General features: G+C 37.1%; 1 protein-coding gene across 1 annotated transcript in view; it reads left to right on the forward strand.

Annotated features, from left to right (window-relative positions):
- The window catches only part of PAPSS1 (3'-phosphoadenosine 5'-phosphosulfate synthase 1), a 47265-nt gene that overhangs the window by 10601 nt on the left and 16959 nt on the right, over positions 1-19705 (forward strand). The window contains exons 4-9 of the mRNA XM_075708978.1: positions 1532-1670; positions 3519-3637; positions 11697-11810; positions 13777-13888; positions 16965-17170; positions 19464-19599. Of these exons, the coding sequence (XP_075565093.1) occupies positions 1532-1670; positions 3519-3637; positions 11697-11810; positions 13777-13888; positions 16965-17170; positions 19464-19599 (826 nt within the window). The remainder of the gene's footprint in view (positions 1-1531; positions 1671-3518; positions 3638-11696; positions 11811-13776; positions 13889-16964; positions 17171-19463; positions 19600-19705) is intronic.

Consider the following 19705-nt stretch of genomic DNA (forward strand, 5'->3'; position numbering starts at 1 on the left):
CTGAAGACTCAGTGAAATTGTTTTTAAAAACAGCTTTTCCTTCAGTGAATGAATGGCATGAGCTCTATTTTACCAAGTGGCTTAAGGGAAAAATGTTTAATTGCTGGTAGTTCTTTTTACTTTATTTCATGTTGTGTATACAACATGACATCAGAGAATACTGAAAATCAACCTAAATCCATGTTCACATTGTTTTGTGGAGACTTTTTTTGTCTATGTATGAGAACATGGATGGGAGAGACAGAAAGGATGTGTGAGCTCCAAGTATCTTGAAGAATGATCTAGGGGCTGTAGCTCAGACATTTGACAGCATAAGAAGGTGTTATTTCTTTAGCTGTAGCGGTACAAACAGTTCTCATAATAATTTGGGGAACTCAAGATCCTGCAGTAAAATGGAAGTCTTTAGATATGAGGAAAAATAACTATATTTAGTAAGAGATGGTTTTAGTGGATTTTTGCAAAGTTTTTTGTTCTCTAAATGAAATTTACCAATTGTTTCAATGCTTGGCAAGCCATACAAATAAAATAATATTTGGAGTATTGTCGTGGTTTAGCCCCAGCCAGCAACTAAGCACCACGCAGCCGCTCGCTCACTAGCCCTGCCCCAGTGGGATGGGGGAGAGAATCGGAGGAGTAAGAGTGAGAAACACTCCTGGGTTGAGATAAGAACAGTTTAATAAGTGAAATAAAATAAAGTAAGATAATAACAATATAATAATAATAGTAATAACAATATACAAAGCAAGTGATGCACAATGCAATTGCTCACCACCCGCCGACCGATACCCAGACAGTTCCCGAGCAGCAGTCGCTGCTCCCCGGCCAGCCCCCCCCAGTTTATATACTGAGCATGACGTCATATGGTATGGAATAGCCCTTTGGTCAGTTTGCATCAACTATTCTGGCTGTGCCCCCTCCCAGTTTCTTGTGTACCTGGCAGAGCATGGGAAGCTGAAAAAGTCCTTGACTAGCATAAGCAGTACTTAGCAACAACTAAACCATCAGTGTGTTATCAACATTCTTCTACTAAATCCAAAACAGAGCACTGTGCCTGCTACTAGGACGAAAATTAACTCTATCCCAGCTGAAACCAGGACAAGCGTACAAGTCTTGTCAGAGTAATGAATATAGAGAAATCTGGTGTTCTGGAGAGAAGGGTGGTTGTATCAGGAGCAGCAGGTAATACCTCCTCTGACTTTAGTGAGCTATGCAGATGTAACTGTTGGGGGTGTAACTTCTAAGATAGGGGGAGGTATAGAAAATTCTGCACTCTAGGCCTGGGTTGGTTTTTTTATAAATCAGGTTAATGTAAAATATCACAGATCTTACGTCAGCTTTTACCATGTGATGAACTGTAGCCAAACTGATGTAGTTTGCAGGGCAGCAGTTGATCAAATCATGTTTCTTTTTTCAAAATTTGAAAACTTGTTTACATTTTACTATCAGCTTCTTTAAAATGAACTTTGAAAGCAGAAAGGCAATAACTATGTGGGTGAAATCTTTCAGGGTTTTTTTTTCTGTTTTCTTTCAGGATCGTAATAATGCCAGACGAATTCATGAAGGTGCAAGTTTGCCTTTTTTTGAAGTATTTGTGGATGCTCCATTGCATGTCTGTGAGCAGAGAGATGTTAAAGGACTCTATAAGAAAGCCAGGGCTGGAGAAATTAAAGGTGAACTTAGATGTAGTCACATCTTTTCTACATAAGAGAAACATTAGGGTAATTAGACTCCGCACAAATGGATGTGCTCGAATCTGTGAGTGTACCGCCCTTAAAAGCAGCACAGGCTGGGGACAGGACCAAGCAGAAAATTGGGATGGACTTCTAGTTTATTCAGCTGACTAGCTAAATGCGTAGGATGGTAAAAGGGCAAAACTGGCTATCCCCACATCAAAAAACCTTGAGCGGATTACATGGTTTCTATTGCAAGCTCTTAGGATTGAGGATTATTCTATCTCCTTTGTGTGTCCATTGACTAGTTAAAAAAGAGCCTGATTCTCGCTAGTCTATAAAGAATTGCATTAATGAGAGTTACTAACTTCTTCCAAAAAGTAAAGCATGATCACCATCTTTCTGTAAAGACCATTAAGAACACTTCTGAAGAGACTAACTTTTCTTTTTAAATTAGGGTTCTATGCTAGTGCGCATGAAAATTATTTCCTATCCCTGGCCTCAGATCAAGATTTAAGTACAGTGTGCAATAAAAAAGGCTTAAATATGTGATCACTCATTGCAAGTATTGTTTCAAGTGCTTCTTTGCTCTGTGCTATATTATAGTTTGCTCACAATCAAAGCGAGATGGTGTGATACAAAGATATAGTTCTGTACAGAATCCTTATTTGTGCTGTAGAACTTCCTTAAAATTTTACTAATTTTACAAGCCCCATAATGGAACTGTGTTACTTTAGAAGTGGTAGTGAGGTATACAGTGCCTGAGTAAGCTACGTGATACCTGAAGGATGAAAATTAAATGAACTTGCCTGTTCACAAGGAATGTCAGTCACTGTTACTTTCTTTTTCTCTGGCAATGGTAATGGGACACTTTTTTTGCCCCCTATTCCCACTCTTCCAGTAATCAGATGCTTATAAAATATACAGGTTTTGGAACAGATACCAGCCTTTCTTTATTACATGGGGTACTGCAGCAATTGATCATTTTCTTAGATGAGGAATTAAGCTACGCATTTTGAGAGTATTTAAGTCTGAAGTGAAAAACTTGAGTTTTAATGTTTGCATTTGCAATTGTAGAGGATGCAGATGTTCAGTTGCTGTAGCCCAGCTGGTATTTCTGCTGCAGATCTGACTTGTAGTGCTTACATGCTTTGCCTTTGGGCTTGATTTTTCCTTCTTGTTTATGCATGGTTAGTCAGAATCTCCTCTGTTTCAAAGCAGATTACTTACTAAGTAGGCCAGAACAAGTGTCACTGGTAGCTTGTACAGTCTGTGACAATAGTTATTATAACTATAATAAACATACACACCTACCTTACATTAACAGCTATCTTAAGATGGGTATGTTGGCTAAACTAATGTAATAAGTGTTGGAATTCCTTACTCTTCGGAGTACTGCTTGGTGGCATGAGTTTAAATTTACATATATAGTGGTTGTTCAACGTCAGGCTTTGTGTTAAAAAAAACAAAACCAAAAACCCAATAATCACAGCTAATAATGAAGGATAGCTGATGGATGACTAACTCTGGGTTGATGTGAACAGTTCTTCTGCCAGTACTCCTTTCTTCGTTCACCCTATAAATCAAATAAATTCACCAACAAAAATGTGCTATGTATGTGCTGCAGAATGCTGAAATTTGATGCAGTCATGTAGTAGGATTAGCAGATGGTCTGATAAAGAAAAAAAACCTGTTGATTTCCCTAAGAAATCCTGTATTAAGGAAGCTAAGACTCTGTGGTCTTGCCTGTTGTGTTGGTTTATATCTAGAAAACTGTCTCTGAACAATGTTAAAATGGAGTAATCTTTTGGAAAAAGTCACTTAAGATTTTTGTCTTATGTTTTGTAGGTTTTACTGGGATTGACTCTGAATATGAAAAACCAGAAGCACCAGAGCTTGTGCTGAAAACTGATTCCTGTGATGTGAATGATTGTATACAGCAAGTTGTGGAACTTCTTCAAGAGAGGGTGAGCAGAAATGCAGATATATCTTAGTAACTTATTTCAAAGCATTTGTGCCTGCAATCTGAATGTATGTGCTGGAAAAAGCAGCTTTTAAGAGTTAAAGGCTTATATGTCTTTAAATTCTAGCTTTTAAACTTGTCCTATTGCGTGTTTCCTTTTTAAACCTAAACATTGCAACAACATTGATCTTTAAGTGAAATGAGATTTGGATAAGTGGAAAATTGATTTATATTAATTATCATAACTGATAACTGGAAGGGAGAGAAGGTTGCCTCAGTTGTTACAGAATCAATGATGAATGCTGACTTTAAGATTGGTTGCTAGCATTTGTAAGAGTCTGAAATATTTTACTTCGCCTCTATAGTGTACAAATTAATATATACTGCAGATATGAAGACAGGAGTGCACTTACACAGTAATTTGAGCTGGCTTAAATAGGGGCTGCTGTGGTTGTGTCTGGTTTCCCTTGTGTCCACTGTTTTTCTTGCACTAAGTAAGGTCCTGCAATTATGCAATGACCAGTTCAGGAGCTGATCTTCTTAATATGGCTGAGTTGAGTTAATGGTTCATAGCTTCTGAAAAGGTAGGTCTCTTTCCTTGTTCATGCCTGCAACCTACACTGTCCATTTTGAAACCTCCGGGCTTCCTCCTATTGTCTGATAAATGGGTTCAGCTCATTACCCAACCAAAAAAAACCACAAACACAAAACTCCAAACAAAAAACCCCCAACAAAACACCCACAGAAAAGAAAACAAACAGACAAAAAATCCCAAGACCAAAACTCACTAGAAGTGAAGGCAGCCATGAGATGGCTTTATCCTCTTGAAACCATACCCCCAGAATCTGCTAATCTTCATGTAGAAGAAATGTGTCTCCTTACATTCTTATCTATAGTCAGTGGGTACTGGGATGACATTTCAAACAATTATTTTGATTTAGATACTCTAGCAGACAATTATTCATGGGTTTTTTGAGGTGGATGTTCTGGAAATTTAGGGTGTAGGCAGTAGCTTGAGTAAACCTCCACCAAGTGTTGAAGTTGGTACAAGCAAAAGACCTCATCATGTAGCCACCATGGAGTTAATTTTAACACCCTGTGCCAGTACAGCTCTGGAGTGATTTAGTCTCTTGTATCTAAATTTTCAAGAAAACTCTGTTAATAGATCACTGCTTGCTCAGGGTTGCTCAGGAGATAAGACAGGGCAGAAAACTACAGCAGAATTCTAGATTTTTTTACCCTAATGCTCATCTCAATGTTTTTTGGAAGAAAAAAGGAGACAGCTGTGTTGGAGTCCTACCTATGGGAGGTGGCAGTTCCTGACTGTGGGAGGCCCTGTGCCTCCTGCTCAGAAGGACAATTCAGTACGTTTCGTAATTGCAGAAACCAATGTCATGTGTGCCAAGATAGTGATCCCCAAAGTCTTGCATTGGTACACTTGGTACACAGTGCTGAATGCTGGCTCCTGGCCCAGTCAGCTTTGCTCTGTCCTTTGCTTAAGGCACATTTTACCACTGTGGTTTGTTTTTTTTTCCTTTGTAGACAACAGTATCATGAATGCCAAGATATCTTACTGGTTGCTTACTTTAATGAGAGACAATGAAACCAAGGCATGGCTGAACAGGCATGTCTTGTTCTCAGGCCATATTAATACAGTGGTATCTTGAGAATATAATTTCTGTAGGTTTCCTTTAGTTGGGACAAGCCATGACTGTGTTCTTTAATAATCCATTGTGATTAGTAAAGAAAAAGACCATAGGTCAGCAGCATTAAAAATAATTTGGGATGTTTGTTTTGTTTCAATAGCTGTGTAAAAAAACTGTTGGGTCTGGTCAAAGTATTGGTAATCGTTGAATTTCAAGGACTGTTTTTATACTAATTCAGACAATAATGGCAGTAAACTGAAGACAGCTGGAACTGAGTAAGTGTGTGTTGAGAGACACAGATACACACAGATATATATTTATTAAACAATAATTTGAAACATTATTCTTTTATAGGTAGTGGAATTATTTGGTTCTTAGAATATTTCATAATATTTGAAAACAACTCTGAAACAAATTTATCGGGTCTCTTCCAAAAACTTGTTCAATCCTTTATGGAAGAAAAAGGGAGGTAACCACACAGAAATGGGAGTAATAAGCAGCTGTTGAATCTGGAAAGTTCTTGTGTGGTATAACTTGGTTTTGAGTGTCACCTGGTTTGGTTTCTTTGCATGTAAATGGAGTAGATACTTCAAAGTTCTTTTTAGGCACCTAGAGTGCAAGGTACTGATGAGCATCTCCTAAAGCTACCAAGTCTGAGTCATATGAAAGGTTCCTTCCCCTCCCACCCCTACCCCCAACTGCTTTCAGTACTATACAAATCAGTGCTTGCACACTTTTTTGTCAGTCAGAAAGGCTTGTGAGCTTGATAAATTTGGCTTTCAAACTGCTGATATTTTCCAGTGGAGTCAGACAAGGCTAGTGCGGGTCTTTGGCTGTAAAGATTTCATTGTTTTCGTTCTTGTTTCTCCTGTCAACAAGTATAGCTGATCTAGCCCATTGCACAAAGTTCCTATTTCCTTACTATGAAATAAGTTCAATATTTAGCCTGGAAAATACTTTCTGAAGAAGTCATAGCTCAGGACTGCCACCTTTATTGTTAAGGAAGTGCAAAAGTGTAGAAGGAAAGAGTTGCATTTCCGGTAGGTAACTTTAAACTTTTAACCACCTTTGTATAAAAGTCCCATTCTTAGGGACATCAACTTACGGTGGCTCTGCAAATACGACCCCTGAAACTGGAATCTGATCATGCACTTCTACTATTTAGATCAATCCACTGTACATGTATGTATAAACTTTCTGTCCCTTCTTCCATCTCCTACCCATCCCCCAACAGTTACAGACAAGTTCTTACCTAAGCTTATCATTATACTCGTACTTGGGTAGGTGGTCCTTGTGGTATCTTATAGTACTGATTTCCTAGCTATTCAAATTCTGTATTTTGGAGCAGTGAGAATTTGGAGCAGAGTAATAGATAGGGGTTGTTCTTTGTGGTGGTGGTTTATAAGGTCAGTCTCTTTTTTTAAGATGTGAAGCCTGAAGCTGGTGGTCCCTGGAAAATATGTAGAAATGGATTCTGCTGTTCTATACATCTGGGGTTTTTTTTTTTTTTTTTGTTCGGGTTTTTTTTTACCTCAAATTATACTGCAGCTATCACTGTAACACCACCATGATTCTCTCTGGAGCAAAGTTCTCAATCTTGTCTAGTTCCTTATTCATTTATCAAAAATTTAATAAGTAATACTCTGTGTGATCACCTTGGTCATCAATGTGAATTACAGCAGGCTCCAAAACATCTTTCAGTATTTTTTTTTTAATTGAGAAACTTCCAAACATACAAGCTTAGTATTTTTAATAACTGTAACATTCATGTAGAGCAGGCATTAGAGGTCTTCAGCCCACTTTTTCATTATTTGACTATAAATTAGGCACTCACTGGAGTATATTTGACACAATTGATTGTATCCAGCTGCTAGCTGGGTACCGAATCATTACTTTACATGAAACTTTGCTTCCTGTCTCCTTCTGCTTCCAAAATCATTTCAGCAGAAAATTTGTACAAATACAACTGTTACTTGTTTGGATGCAGTGTTCAAACCAAATACCTGCAGCAAAAGGTGATTGGGTGGGACAAACTGGGATTCATAAGACAAAGTGCAGACCATGTGGATTTTATAAATGGTTTATAATGCTGGAAGTAAGCATCTGCATGAAATACAGTACAATGACATTAAGCTGCAGGATACTTTTAACTTTGATATATGCTGACATTGTGTGGAATAACTCGCCTTTTTGATAACTAAACAAATTATCTCTCTTCCTAAGACACGAGGAGGATACAAGAGAACTGAAATAAATTGGTCAGCATTATGAAAACATGTGCCCATGCAGCAAAGAAGGCCAACTGCATACTGTACTGTAATAGCAAAAGCATAGCCAGCAGGTTGAAAGAAGCAATTCTGGTTTATGTGGCACTTGTGAGACCTTATCTGGATACCATGTCCAGGTTTGTGCCCTTCTCCCTCACCCAGCAGAAGACAGACATTGATGTACTAGAGTGAATTGAGTGGAAGGCCACCGAGATGGTCAGGGGCTGGAGCACGTCACTGTAGAAGGAGAGGCTGAGGGGAACTGGACTTGTTCAGCCTGGAGAAGAGAAAGATAAAGGACGTCTTGTTGCTGTTTCTAGCATCCCAGTGGGAGGGTGTAGAGAAGACTCATGAAGACTTTTCTCAGAGGTGCACAAAGGTGGGATGAGGGGCCACAGATGAGAGATGAAACATGGGAAATTCAAACTAGACTTAGGGAGGAAAAACCTTTTCACTATAAAGATGATCAAATATTAGAACATGTTGTCTTGAGAGTTTGTGGATGCTCCATCCTTGGAGATATTCAAAACTTGATTGGCCAAGTTTCTGAGCAGCCTGCTGTACTGGAACCAGTTTTGAGCAGGAGGCTGGACTAGATGACCTCTGTGATTCTGTGATAAGGCTAATAGTTATTTTGTGCAAGAAGTTGGGGGGAAAAAAACTACGCTCTGTGTAAAGGATATGCAAGATTATACTATTAGTTTTATACTGTTACAGTGAAGATTTAAACACACAACAGTGAAGATGTACGCCAGAGTGAGCAGAAACCAGTATAAGCTTTTAAGCATATAATTTAAAAAAAAAAAACACCTCAGTATTCAACTTTTTTAATTCCCACATCAATAAAACATTGATTTCTTCTCATGCTTAGGAAAGTAAGTAGAACTTCCTGTATTTTAAGTTATGGATTTCCTATATTTGAGGTATGTGTGCTTTGGTTGTGGTTGTTTTCTTCTGAAGATATATTACTGACTGTTACAGAAATAGATTTCAGTAGCTCAAATTGGTAAAAAAGCATATATAATTCTGGAGTTGTTACTAAAAAACAAGCTTCAGTTATATTGAATTGTGTAATCATTAAATACTGTGATGGTGTCATTTTTGTCACTTATTTCTTCTGCTTTCTTCTCGTTCTTCTGCATTCTGGTAAAAGGCACAGACAAGGTTTTTGTTCAGAGCCATTCTGTGTTAATTGCTGAGACTCTGGTTAGGCAACAATCATCGGGTTAGATCTGTTGACTGGTAGGTTTGTATGAGTATTTCCTGGATGTTTTCGGTCAAAATGATTTAAGTCAATATAGATGTACTATGTAAGCTAAACATGACTTATTTTGACCAAAACAAATGTGTAAAGGGTGCCTCTACACATTTGAGAGAAACAGCAGTGAATGGCTGGGGTCAGAAATTCCTCTTGTTGGCATAAGAGGAGGAGTGTTTCTATGGCTCAAGTGAATTTAAAACATGATAGAACACAACTGACACAACTGACAGGCAGAGAAGAGGCCCTCAGTCCAGAAAATCATACCTCTCTCTGTTAAGGTCAAGGCTGCCATTGCATTTTTCAGTTTTCCCTGTACTTAAAGAACTGACAAACTTCCCTGCAAGCTGTAGCTACCAAAACTTCAGTGATTATTATAGTCAAGCAAATACTTCTGTTTGTTTTTTCATATATAAGTAATTCAATGGCCTCACACCTCAATTAATATGAACTTATAAGACTAGTCATTCAGTAATGTAAATTGGATGTCACTTATGAATGGCCATCTACCGGAAACTTGCCTGAAGGCCCTTTCTTTACAGACTGTTGAGGATGCTAGACAGCATCAGCAAAGAACCCCACAGTCCGAGGAGGCACATTCCCATTAAGCATCTAGTTTATTTTTTTTATTATTTTGCCATTATTTATATGAAGGCATTGAGAAATAATAAATGTTGAAGAATATTGTGTAACTTGTCCTTTGGTAGAATGAACCTTTGAGTAAAGTTACTACCTTAAAGTGGTCACTAGATGGCTTGCTAACCTAGCATTTTTCTAAAATTCATATGGTTTGAAGACCTATGGATTCCTCTTGCTGCTGGTTTTTGTGGGTTTTTTGTTGGGGTTTTTTTAATATAAGATGTTGTTTTAAATACCATTTTTATGTCTGCAAGGGAGCCTAGGTTTACTAATCCTACAAATTCTCTAAATGTCTGACTCAGTGTTGCTAGAACTGTCTTCAAGCTGTTTACATCCTTATAATGAGGTAGGTTGTTGACAGAAACTGTCTTGTGAAACCTTTGTCTTCTCTATTGTTTTGCCCATTAGTGGGACACTAAAAACAGGATAATATGTGGTGACCTTTTTAATAGGCACATGTATTTTAAGCTTTTGATGGTTTGTAAAATTAGGACATTCTAGCATGGTAATGAGCTAGGGTCCAGAGGGGAATCTTCTTTGGAGCAGCATAATGTGTACTTGGTCATTATACTTTGCTTTCTTTACAGCAGGCAATACCTTTGTTTCATTCTGGGCTTATTGCTGTGGCAGGAGTCTGCTTGCATCTCCCCTGGGCTGTAATGCTGCTGCTTAGGCAGAGAAAATAGAAGGCAGGTTTTGCCTACCTTTAGTGTCTAATAAAATCAGCTTCCCAAATGATGTCTGATATGTAATGGGCTGAGCTTTGCCTTGAACAATTTCTAAGTGCTAGTTTAATTTGTTTTCCTTTTATTTGTCTTTGGAGATATGAATTAAGTACCAGCCAGTGAGACTCACCATGTCCTCATACTCCCGCTGTCATTTTATCTCCCACTTGCTTCCATCGTCCCACTCCCTTTGTTTTACTTTCCAGGGACGTAGTACCTAATGTCTGATAAATGCTTTAAAATGCTTGGGCAAACTTTGTGTTTCCTACAGGCTTGCCTGTTTACTCTGGGCTGTGTGTACTGGAAAAATAAAGATAATTTCTTTATTCTCGTTATGGGTCTGTATATACTTTGCTGTAAGGGTGAGCTTTTTTTTCTCAAAAAGTAAAGCATTACTTCAAAAAAGTTTCCAAAACTCTGAAAAACCTGTTTTAAAATGAATTGTCAGCTGCTTTTCACTGCTTTGTTGCTACTGAATATCACTGGAACATTTGGCTGGGTTTTGACATTTTACACCATCCTTTGTCAGAGGAGACTCTTTAAAGTTTTGTCATGATGGCCTCCCTTCTCCCTTTTTTTTTCATTATGTTTTTATCCTTATATTCATATCGTATGAGAAGTTTAAGGTCTTGAGTCTTGAGCATCATGGAGTGAGAATGTCTTGTTTGAAATGCATGGAGGAAAACTGAATTTTTTTCAAATAAAAAATCGGTATTCTGTGGTATTCTGGTTATAAAACTATATTTCAGTTCATTGCATATATGTATGCACAGATGGCTTCACATTTAAATGTTCTAAGTGTTAGTATATAGATTAGGACACTGGTGTTATGTCATTAGCTGTAGGTAATACATTTAATTTGTACTTCTGTATTAATCACTTTCTGTTGAGAAAGAGATTTTTTTTTTTTTTACCACCATGTTATGACTTCTAATGTATGTTGTATAGTGAATGACCTAGATTTATAAACGCTCAGTTTCTAAAACTTTATTTCTTTAGCAAGTATAAAAGCATAGAGTCTTCCTTTCTGCTGTAGATAATGTAGAATCATAGAATGCTTTGGGTTGGAAGGGACCTTTAGAGGTCATCTAGCCCAACCCCCCTGCAGTGAGCAGGGACAGCTTTAACTAGATCAGGTTGCTCAGAGCCCCACCCAACCTGACCTTGAATGTTGCCAGGGATGGGGCCTCCACTACCTCTCTGGGCAACCTCTTCCAGTGTAGGCATTAATTAAGTCATAAAAACTGCACTTAGTTTAACAGTTAAATATTTACCAGGTAAATGTTATATGGGGTACTTAAGGTTTAGGAAAAAATCTCTTGTCAGAATGTTTCACTTCAGTTACTCAAGCCAGCAGCTTGGCTAGCAATGTAATAATCTTGGAACAGTGCTGGTTTTTAAATGAGTAAAAATTGCTTAATGAATAAACTCTTGCTACAGAGTAGTGCAACATTAGAATTTTACTTCTTGATCGTGTATTCAGTGTCCAAGAAGCATTCTGAGCAAACTGTTTTTTCCTTTTATCCAGGACATTGTACCAGTGGATGCCTCTTACGAGGTGAAAGAGCTTTATGTGCCAGAAAACAAGTTACAGTTGGCCAAAACTGATGCTGAGTCTCTGTTAACCTTGGAAATAAATAAGGTATTGTGTGTTCAGTTGTCTCATTACTGAAGTTGAAAGACAGTCTAGTCTGTTACTCAGTAGAACTAGATATAGTCAAAATACCTGTACTGGTTACAGGGTGTATCTTGATATACTTTTTCCCGTCTTTTCCTGAGAGAAATCACAGCATCTGTGTTTTCTTTAATCACTTACTAGAGGTAACAATTGAATCTTTGTAATTTCATAAATGTCTGGTATGGTGTTACTTAATTTATCCCGAGCCTGGAGATTAAATTTACAGTGACTTCCTCCCATGCCACCTCTTCCCTGCCCCCACATCCAAGGACTAAACCATGCATGGCATGTCTTGTATGAGTAGTTGTTTCCAGAAGAATTACTAACTTCCTACTTACACAGACCATTTTATTTTGACTTCTAATGACCTAGAAATATGAAGGAAATCAATTACTGCTTCTTGATTCTCCTTGTTGGTAACCTTCAGCTGAACAATAGTAACCTTATATACCAGCATCAAACAGTTGCACACTTAAGCCTACAAGAGAGATGATCAGATCTACTTTATTTTTTTCTGGTTGGAACATATTCTTGCTACTTTTCTGGCTTCCAGCAGAGAAAATATGGAAAAGCATGGATCACCTCGATCAACTCTGTTCTTATTTTGGTTAAGTGCATTATTTTCCGACTTGGATAAAGTAGACAAAGCTGCTTCTGGCTGTGTTTCTGTTCTACCTCATCTTCTTTTTCTGAAGAATGAGGCCTAAACACAGATACAATGCATGAGTTTTTTCACTGACTTTTTGACAGCATTGCTAGAACTTAGGGCTAAGCATTTGATCTAGGAGCTGACTAAGCTCAGAGTTGAATATCTGCAGTGAGTAACTTGACTTTGAAGGATTGAGATGACATACTAAGTACTGAATTAAATAATTTTAAAATTTGCCTAGCCTACTACTAATAAATTTTAATATTTCCTTTCACTGCATCTTACTATATTCCTTTCACCTATGTGTCTGTAAAACTATTTATTGCTTTGAGGAATAAATATTTGTCACCATTAGTAAATTTCTGTAGTGTCTCGTTCTAAATTACTCCCTATCTAGCAAAACAAATCCTTTCCCGCCCCACTCCCAACCAGTGGTTTGTTAAATATCAAGCAAGTACATAACAGAAGCTCGGGAAGAAAATTTGTGTTGTACTTGCCTCAGCATAAATTAAACAGTGTAATAAAATTAGTCGTGCCCTTTGCAAAAGAGACTTGGACAAGCAAAGCCTGTCCTTGTCAAACACTTGACCAAGTCTTAGTGATGTACATGCAGAAATAAGAGGCCACACACTAAGTAATAGTGTGACTGTTTAAGTGCTAAGGAAGGAAATGCCCTGTATGCTGGTAACTTTTAAACTAAAATAAGTACTAGTCCCGAGACAATTTCACTTTTGGATCGTCTCAGTAGTTTCTGCAATAAAAAATTTCTTTCTTATCTCTTTTAAGATTAGACCTCTTAATAGTCACCCCCCAATTTCTGATATTTTTGTGGTAATTTTACGTGGTGTTTTTCTTTTTTTTTTCCTTTTTTTTTTCTTTTTTTTCTTTTTTTACTTCTTGGCTATCTTGCTTTGTTAAAAAAATAAATGCAAGCGGGTCTCTCTAATTCTGTTAAGTTGAACTTTATCAAACATTTATAAATAAAGTTTTTTGTTGTCATTTTTTGTTTGTTTATTGTTTTGGTTTTTAACACAAGGAAATTTTATCTAGTGCAAAGACTGGAGAATAGCCAAAAATCTGAACAGTGAGGAACAAGTTGTTCTTTTTTTCTCACTTGTAGAAACTTTGAATTCTTTGCGATTAAAACCTGTAATACTGAGAAATTTTCCGTTTATACTGTCCTGCATTTTATGGGTAAATCATGACTTATTATGATTAATACCTGATGTCAATCATTAAGCAACAACTTTTACCTGCTCTATTTCTCAATTTCTTTACAAGGTGGATATGCAATGGGTGCAAGTGCTAGCAGAAGGTTGGGCAACACCCCTGAATGGCTTTATGAGAGAGAGAGAATACCTACAGTGCCTTCACTTTGACTGTCTCCTCGATGGTAGGGTAAAACTTACCATTTGTAAAACTGAGCAAACTAATCCTGCTTCTAAAATGTTATTGATGCTTTGCTGCTTAGTGGTGGTGTGGTAATGTGTTATCAGGCTTGTGCACAACCTGGGGTAAGAGAATAGGATATTATGATCATCAGTTTTGAACTTGATGGTTTTATTCTTTTTATACCTACCGTCATGTTGGAGTTTGAATGTCTTTTTGCCTTTACAAATTATATTTTTCAAATGTTTTCATTTTTGAAAAACATTTAAACCTAAAATCCACATTTCTAATTTCTTTTGAAGAAATTGATTTTAGAATTCACAATTGCAATTTACTTGCTGTTTAGTTCTGCGTGCCCAAAGATTTGTTCTGTAACAGTAATGAAGGAAAGGACAACAAACTGACTTGAGTGCTGGAGCTATTGCAAGTATGAAATCGGAATTTGAGGAGGTCGCCTTAGTATGGACAATTGCCCAATGTAATTGAATTACTATGACTTAGTAATTATTCTGTGATGATTTAAATGAATACATTTTCTTTTGCATTACCGATTGGCTAAGAGCAAGCATTAGTTAAGGGAGTCAACAAGTGATAACATCCTCAGGTTTTGGAATTTGATTGTGATCCTCTGTCATTTTTCATTTATTCTTCTTTGAAGGCTCTGTTTTACTCCAGCCTTTTAGGTTTTTTTGCACTCTCTATATCAAAGTGGGATAGTAAAAATTCCTGTCTCCCCACTTTCTTCTTCATTACTCTTCTCTTGCTGGAGACCAAGTAGCAGGAAAAAGAAAAAAAAAATGTCACTTGTCTTTCAATTCTGTGATCCAGACATCTGTTGTCCCTCTTACATTTTCTAGTTCCCTTTTCTGTAAGTCTCTCGGATATTATCCTAGACAACATAATACCATCCTGTTATTCTGGAGTATCTAAAGTTTGCAGTATTGTTTTGGACTGCTAGTTTTGTTTTCATTCCATTTGCCTTCTGTGTGTCCATCCAGGTGAAACGTACTCTGCAGATGGTATGCTATGCATTCAACTGCTAAAATAGCTTGTAGCTTCTTATTCTGCCCTGTAGTCTTCTGTAAATCAGAATTTTTATAAGGCTTTTAAGACCTTTTACAGGTGAGTGTTTCAGACATGGCAGTATTACAAGTTTTTAAACTTCTCTTGCAGTTGTTTTTAGTACCTCATGCATGCTGCAAAAATGTAAGCAATGAAAAATAACAAAACTTATTGATGGAAAGAATTTTCAGTCCTAAGCTTGAATAGAACAGTCATGTTCCTCTAGGTGCTACCATATTTCCTCTTCTTAGATATCTACTGCAATATTTATGTATGAGAAGCTTTTTAGAAAAATGTGATTGCCTTAAAGCTGCTTTGCTGCTTGAAGCAGTGGCAACAGTTAAGTCAGAACAACATCCTGAAAGTTTCCGCCCTGCTTGGTACGTTAGTTCTGGAGTTTCACAACAGCAGTCATTTTCCAGGGTTTTGATTTTGAAGAGAGTGAAATTGTTTAATACCTGTAATGCACCTCATCCTTTGGGCTCTAAATGCAATGTTCATACTGACTGACTTCTACATTATAGAAATCAGTGCAGGTGTGTTGATAATCCCATTTTAATATCTGAATTATCTGAAATAGTGTCAAGCTGACACTGCTCATCTGTGACTTAACAAACTCACTCCACTACCTTGCCTCAGTTTCTCATTTGTACAGTGGCTGAAGACAGATGTCAGAGATATTATATATTTATTATTAGTCACTGACAAAATTTTAATAATCAACAGGTTTGAGATCTCTTCCCAGTTTGAAATATTTATTTACTTGTTCGCAAAGCAAGAGGATTTTTTAATTATCAAGTTAGGGGTGGCAGATCACCTTCTCTGTGACTGTTGCCAAGCTCAATTTTATGACCTAGTTGTTTTGAAAATAACTCTGAGCACTAAGACCAAACTTAGAAGATGTACAGCATGCTTTTCATTTTGCATTATGAAATAAGGGGGGGACCTATTTTTCTCTTAAACTTTTTATCTAGCTTCATAATTTTTAACTTCTTACTACACTTAAGGTAAAATTGAGAGAAAGTTATAAAAAAATGTACTGCTCAGATAACAGGGAAATCAGCCTTATCTAGAGTCTTGGCCTCACTAAAGCCAATAACAAACCCCCCATTAACTTCAAGGGGCCTGTGACTTTTCTCCTGGAGACCACCCAAAAGTTTTGCACTCTTTCAGCAAGTGTACGCTCATTAGAATTCCAGCCTTTGTATGAAACTTACAGTATTTATTCCACTGGGTTTCTCAAATCTCACTCCTGTAGTCAAGAAAAACAAGACTTCCAGCATCTAGCAGTGAAGTAAATGCTTAAAATGAGGACCACACATAACCTTAAAATTCAGATACATTGGTTTAATTTTAGAAGTAAAGTAGCTGGTAAGCTTTCAGCTGAACAAACTTTGCAAAAATGTCTGCCTGACTCAGTGTTTTCTTCTGAAATATATATGCTTGAATCTGAATATAGTTTTAAGTAAACATCAAGTCACCTTTTGAAATAGTTGAATTATATATGCTAACTACTTGGGTACATTTGGCTGCTTCTATCTCATTGAACTTTTCTTATGGGCCGAAAGTATGGCTACTGAGAATGCTATTACTTTTTTACTCATTATTCAGTCCAGTGGCAATCTAGCCTAATATTTTAGATGACCTGTTTAAAAATGTCAGTTGTGTATTTCTGCTTACTATATAGCTTCTTGAACAAGGTATTAATTTGAGATCCCCCCAAAACAGTATCCTCACAGTCTAAATACTTGTGTGCAGCTGTAAGTACTTGCTGTTTTCAGTACTGTCTTTGCTCTTTTTCAAACCCAGGTGCTTGCACAGTTTTATAACACACACATCTTATGCAAGAGTTCATTCTAAAAGTTGCTTTTAACCCCTGTTAAAATAAGTACTTGAACCACCTGTTGAGTGATACACATACAGCCTGGACTGTAGCTAGTTAGGAGGGTAGATTTTCATAATATCGTTGATGACCATTACTAAGGATAAGGGCTTTTTTTTTTCTCTTCACTCTGCAGGGGGAGTTATTAATCTGTCAGTGCCTATAGTGCTAACGGCTACTCAAGAAGACAAAGAAAGACTGGATGGGTGTACAGCAATTGCACTGGTGTATGAAGGTTGCCGTGTAGCCATTCTCCGTAATCCTGAATTCTACGAGCACAGGAAAGAGGAACGCTGTGCTAGGCAATGGGGAACGACATGCAAGGAGCATCCCTATATCAAGGTGTGTTGTTTAAAAGTTGAAAATCTAGTCCTATTAGCTGTACTGTTTGTTGAGCTGCATATTAAGTGAAGATAATGTCTGTGACTGGTGTATTTCGACAGCAAAACTACTTGGAGAACTACTTAAAACATTTGAGAAGAAACAAAGGTGATTTTTTTTTTTTCTGTTGTTCTATGCGGCTGTTAAATAGTCTGCACTTAGTGTGAAAATCTAATGTCAATATGTACACATGAAATTAATTCAGAATGTACTGTAGAATCTGTGCTACAGAAGAGTGAACTTTGCCCTCTAGTGTGCCTAGGAAACACATCCCTCTGTGTAGCCAGGTGGATCATCAAAGCTCCTTAATCAGTGGATCTTGTGAAGGCAAGAAAGCGACTATTCTGCCTGCATGTGGAGCACATGAGAACTGCCTGGTTTAGGTGCTTTTGAAATAGGCCCTGTTCCTGGAGAGTTCATCATTTAACTCTGGGGATTTATTTCCCATCCATTGTGTTCAATATGTTTTATTACCTTGACCTTATGTGTATGTCATACTGAAATATTCTAATTGTAACATACTCATTGCAATGCTCTCTTTGGTTTTGCAAGCTGATGTAAATGTTACATCTTGGCTCTACAGAGCCAAAATACATTTCTTTCCCCATTTGTCTCTACAGTATCTTTTTGTTTACAGCTATGACTTAAAATCAGATCAAAACAAACCAAACCTCAAATTATGAGCTTGCTCTTAAAAACGGAAAGCCTTTGATTTGTTCTAAAAGTATCTGTATGACTAATAGTTATACATATGTGAAAACGGTGGATTTTTTGACTTCTTTATTTTATTAATGTGTAATCAGTTTTTTTATTAATGTGTGATGACATCCTTTTACTGACTGAAATTGTATTCAGGGGTATATCTGAAAAAGGACGTCTCCTGCTAGATACAAGTAAGAGTATTCTGGAAGATTTTCAAAGCCCTTGATGTGTTCTGTGCTGAAGAACATAAGATCACCCCTTTACTGAGAACTTAATACAAATTAAAGAAATTCTAAGAAAATCTCATGCAGACAAGATTTGAATGACTTGTTATAATGCATTACCAATTACAGAATGACATGGCTGAAGCTAATGTAGGAGATAAGGAACTATGTTCTTATGTCTGTAGTGGGGTGTGTAGTAGTAACATGAGAGCATCTGAATATGTGCATAGTAGTATCAGGACAGCACATGAATATGGTGACCCTTCTAAATTAATCAGAAATCTTTAGGTGCCTGAGAGTTACTGTAGTGCAGTTTTCTCATCTTCGTATCTTCATCACACCTTTCCCCTACCTTGGTAAGATGTCAAAGTCTGTCATTTTCTTTGGGAAGGGTGTGGTGACTGTCGCATCATTTAATTCCAGCAGGTCCTCTATCTCAAGGCAAAAATTAATTGAAAAATCCACACTTAATTTTAACATCTTGGCTTGTTGGTTTAGTATGTAGTGTCTTATATCAACATTTGTTGTCATCTTTAAATTACATAAGGCTAAAAAATTATCAGAAATGTGTATGGAACTTGGAAGTTTTTTGTGGTTCTATCTTCAAAAGCAAATGCATTCTCAGAAATTAACAATTTCTGAGTGATTGATATGGCCATTGCTAGACTATGTTAAGCAGCTTGCCATAATTATTTTTTCATAAAGGGTCAGGTGGTATTTGAAGTTATGAAAAGAATTGTAGTGAGTGTACAATATATGTTGCCTCGGTAAAGTGCTACTGTGAAACAAATCCAAAAGCTATCTACTTCAAAGATTCTGATTTTATTTGTAAAGTAAAATGGGTGAGTAGTTCATCAGAACTGTTTTATTTGTTACTTTATTGCTGACCAGAGTCTTGTAAACTGCAGGGAGATACTGGAACTGCATTTGCTTTGACCAACAACTATAAAGTGTGCAACTTCATTGTACTTCATATATTAGGCTTTCTGGCCACCATCTCTTTTTGTCGTGTAATAATGTTGGTTAAGAATACCAGCTACTTGCATTTCTATATATTAAAATCCTTTATTTTGAAAGAAAGGCATATGCCTACTGAAGATGTGTGCATCTCTCCTGCAGCATGATATAACATGTCTGGACTATGTTCCACTGGATTTTTTTTTTATTATTTTTAAATTTTTTTTTAAACATCAGTGCTTGACTTGAGACTGTCCAATAAAATTAACCCGGAACTCTTCCCTTGGTAAAGATGTGCCCATTGCAATGCTCCAGATGCTCAGGAGAAGCTGACAACCAATCCTAATGAGGATTTTCCTTTCTTTTCTTAGATGGTTATGGAGCAAGGGAACTGGCTTGTAGGTGGAGATCTACAGGTCCTTGATCGTATTTATTGGAATGATGGACTTGATCAATACCGTCTCACTCCAGCTGAACTAAGGCAGAAATTCAAGGAAATGAATGCCGGTGAGTAAATTTTTCTTACTCTGTTTCTTCCTGCAAAGATTTATCCCAATGCCTGCTGCCTCAATACCACAGGAGCTAGCATTGTTTCAAGGATGAAAATTTTGAA

The sequence above is a fragment of the Pelecanus crispus genome, chromosome 4 (genome assembly GCF_030463565.1).
Source record: "Pelecanus crispus isolate bPelCri1 chromosome 4, bPelCri1.pri, whole genome shotgun sequence".
Classification (NCBI taxonomy): domain Eukaryota; kingdom Metazoa; phylum Chordata; class Aves; order Pelecaniformes; family Pelecanidae; genus Pelecanus; species Pelecanus crispus.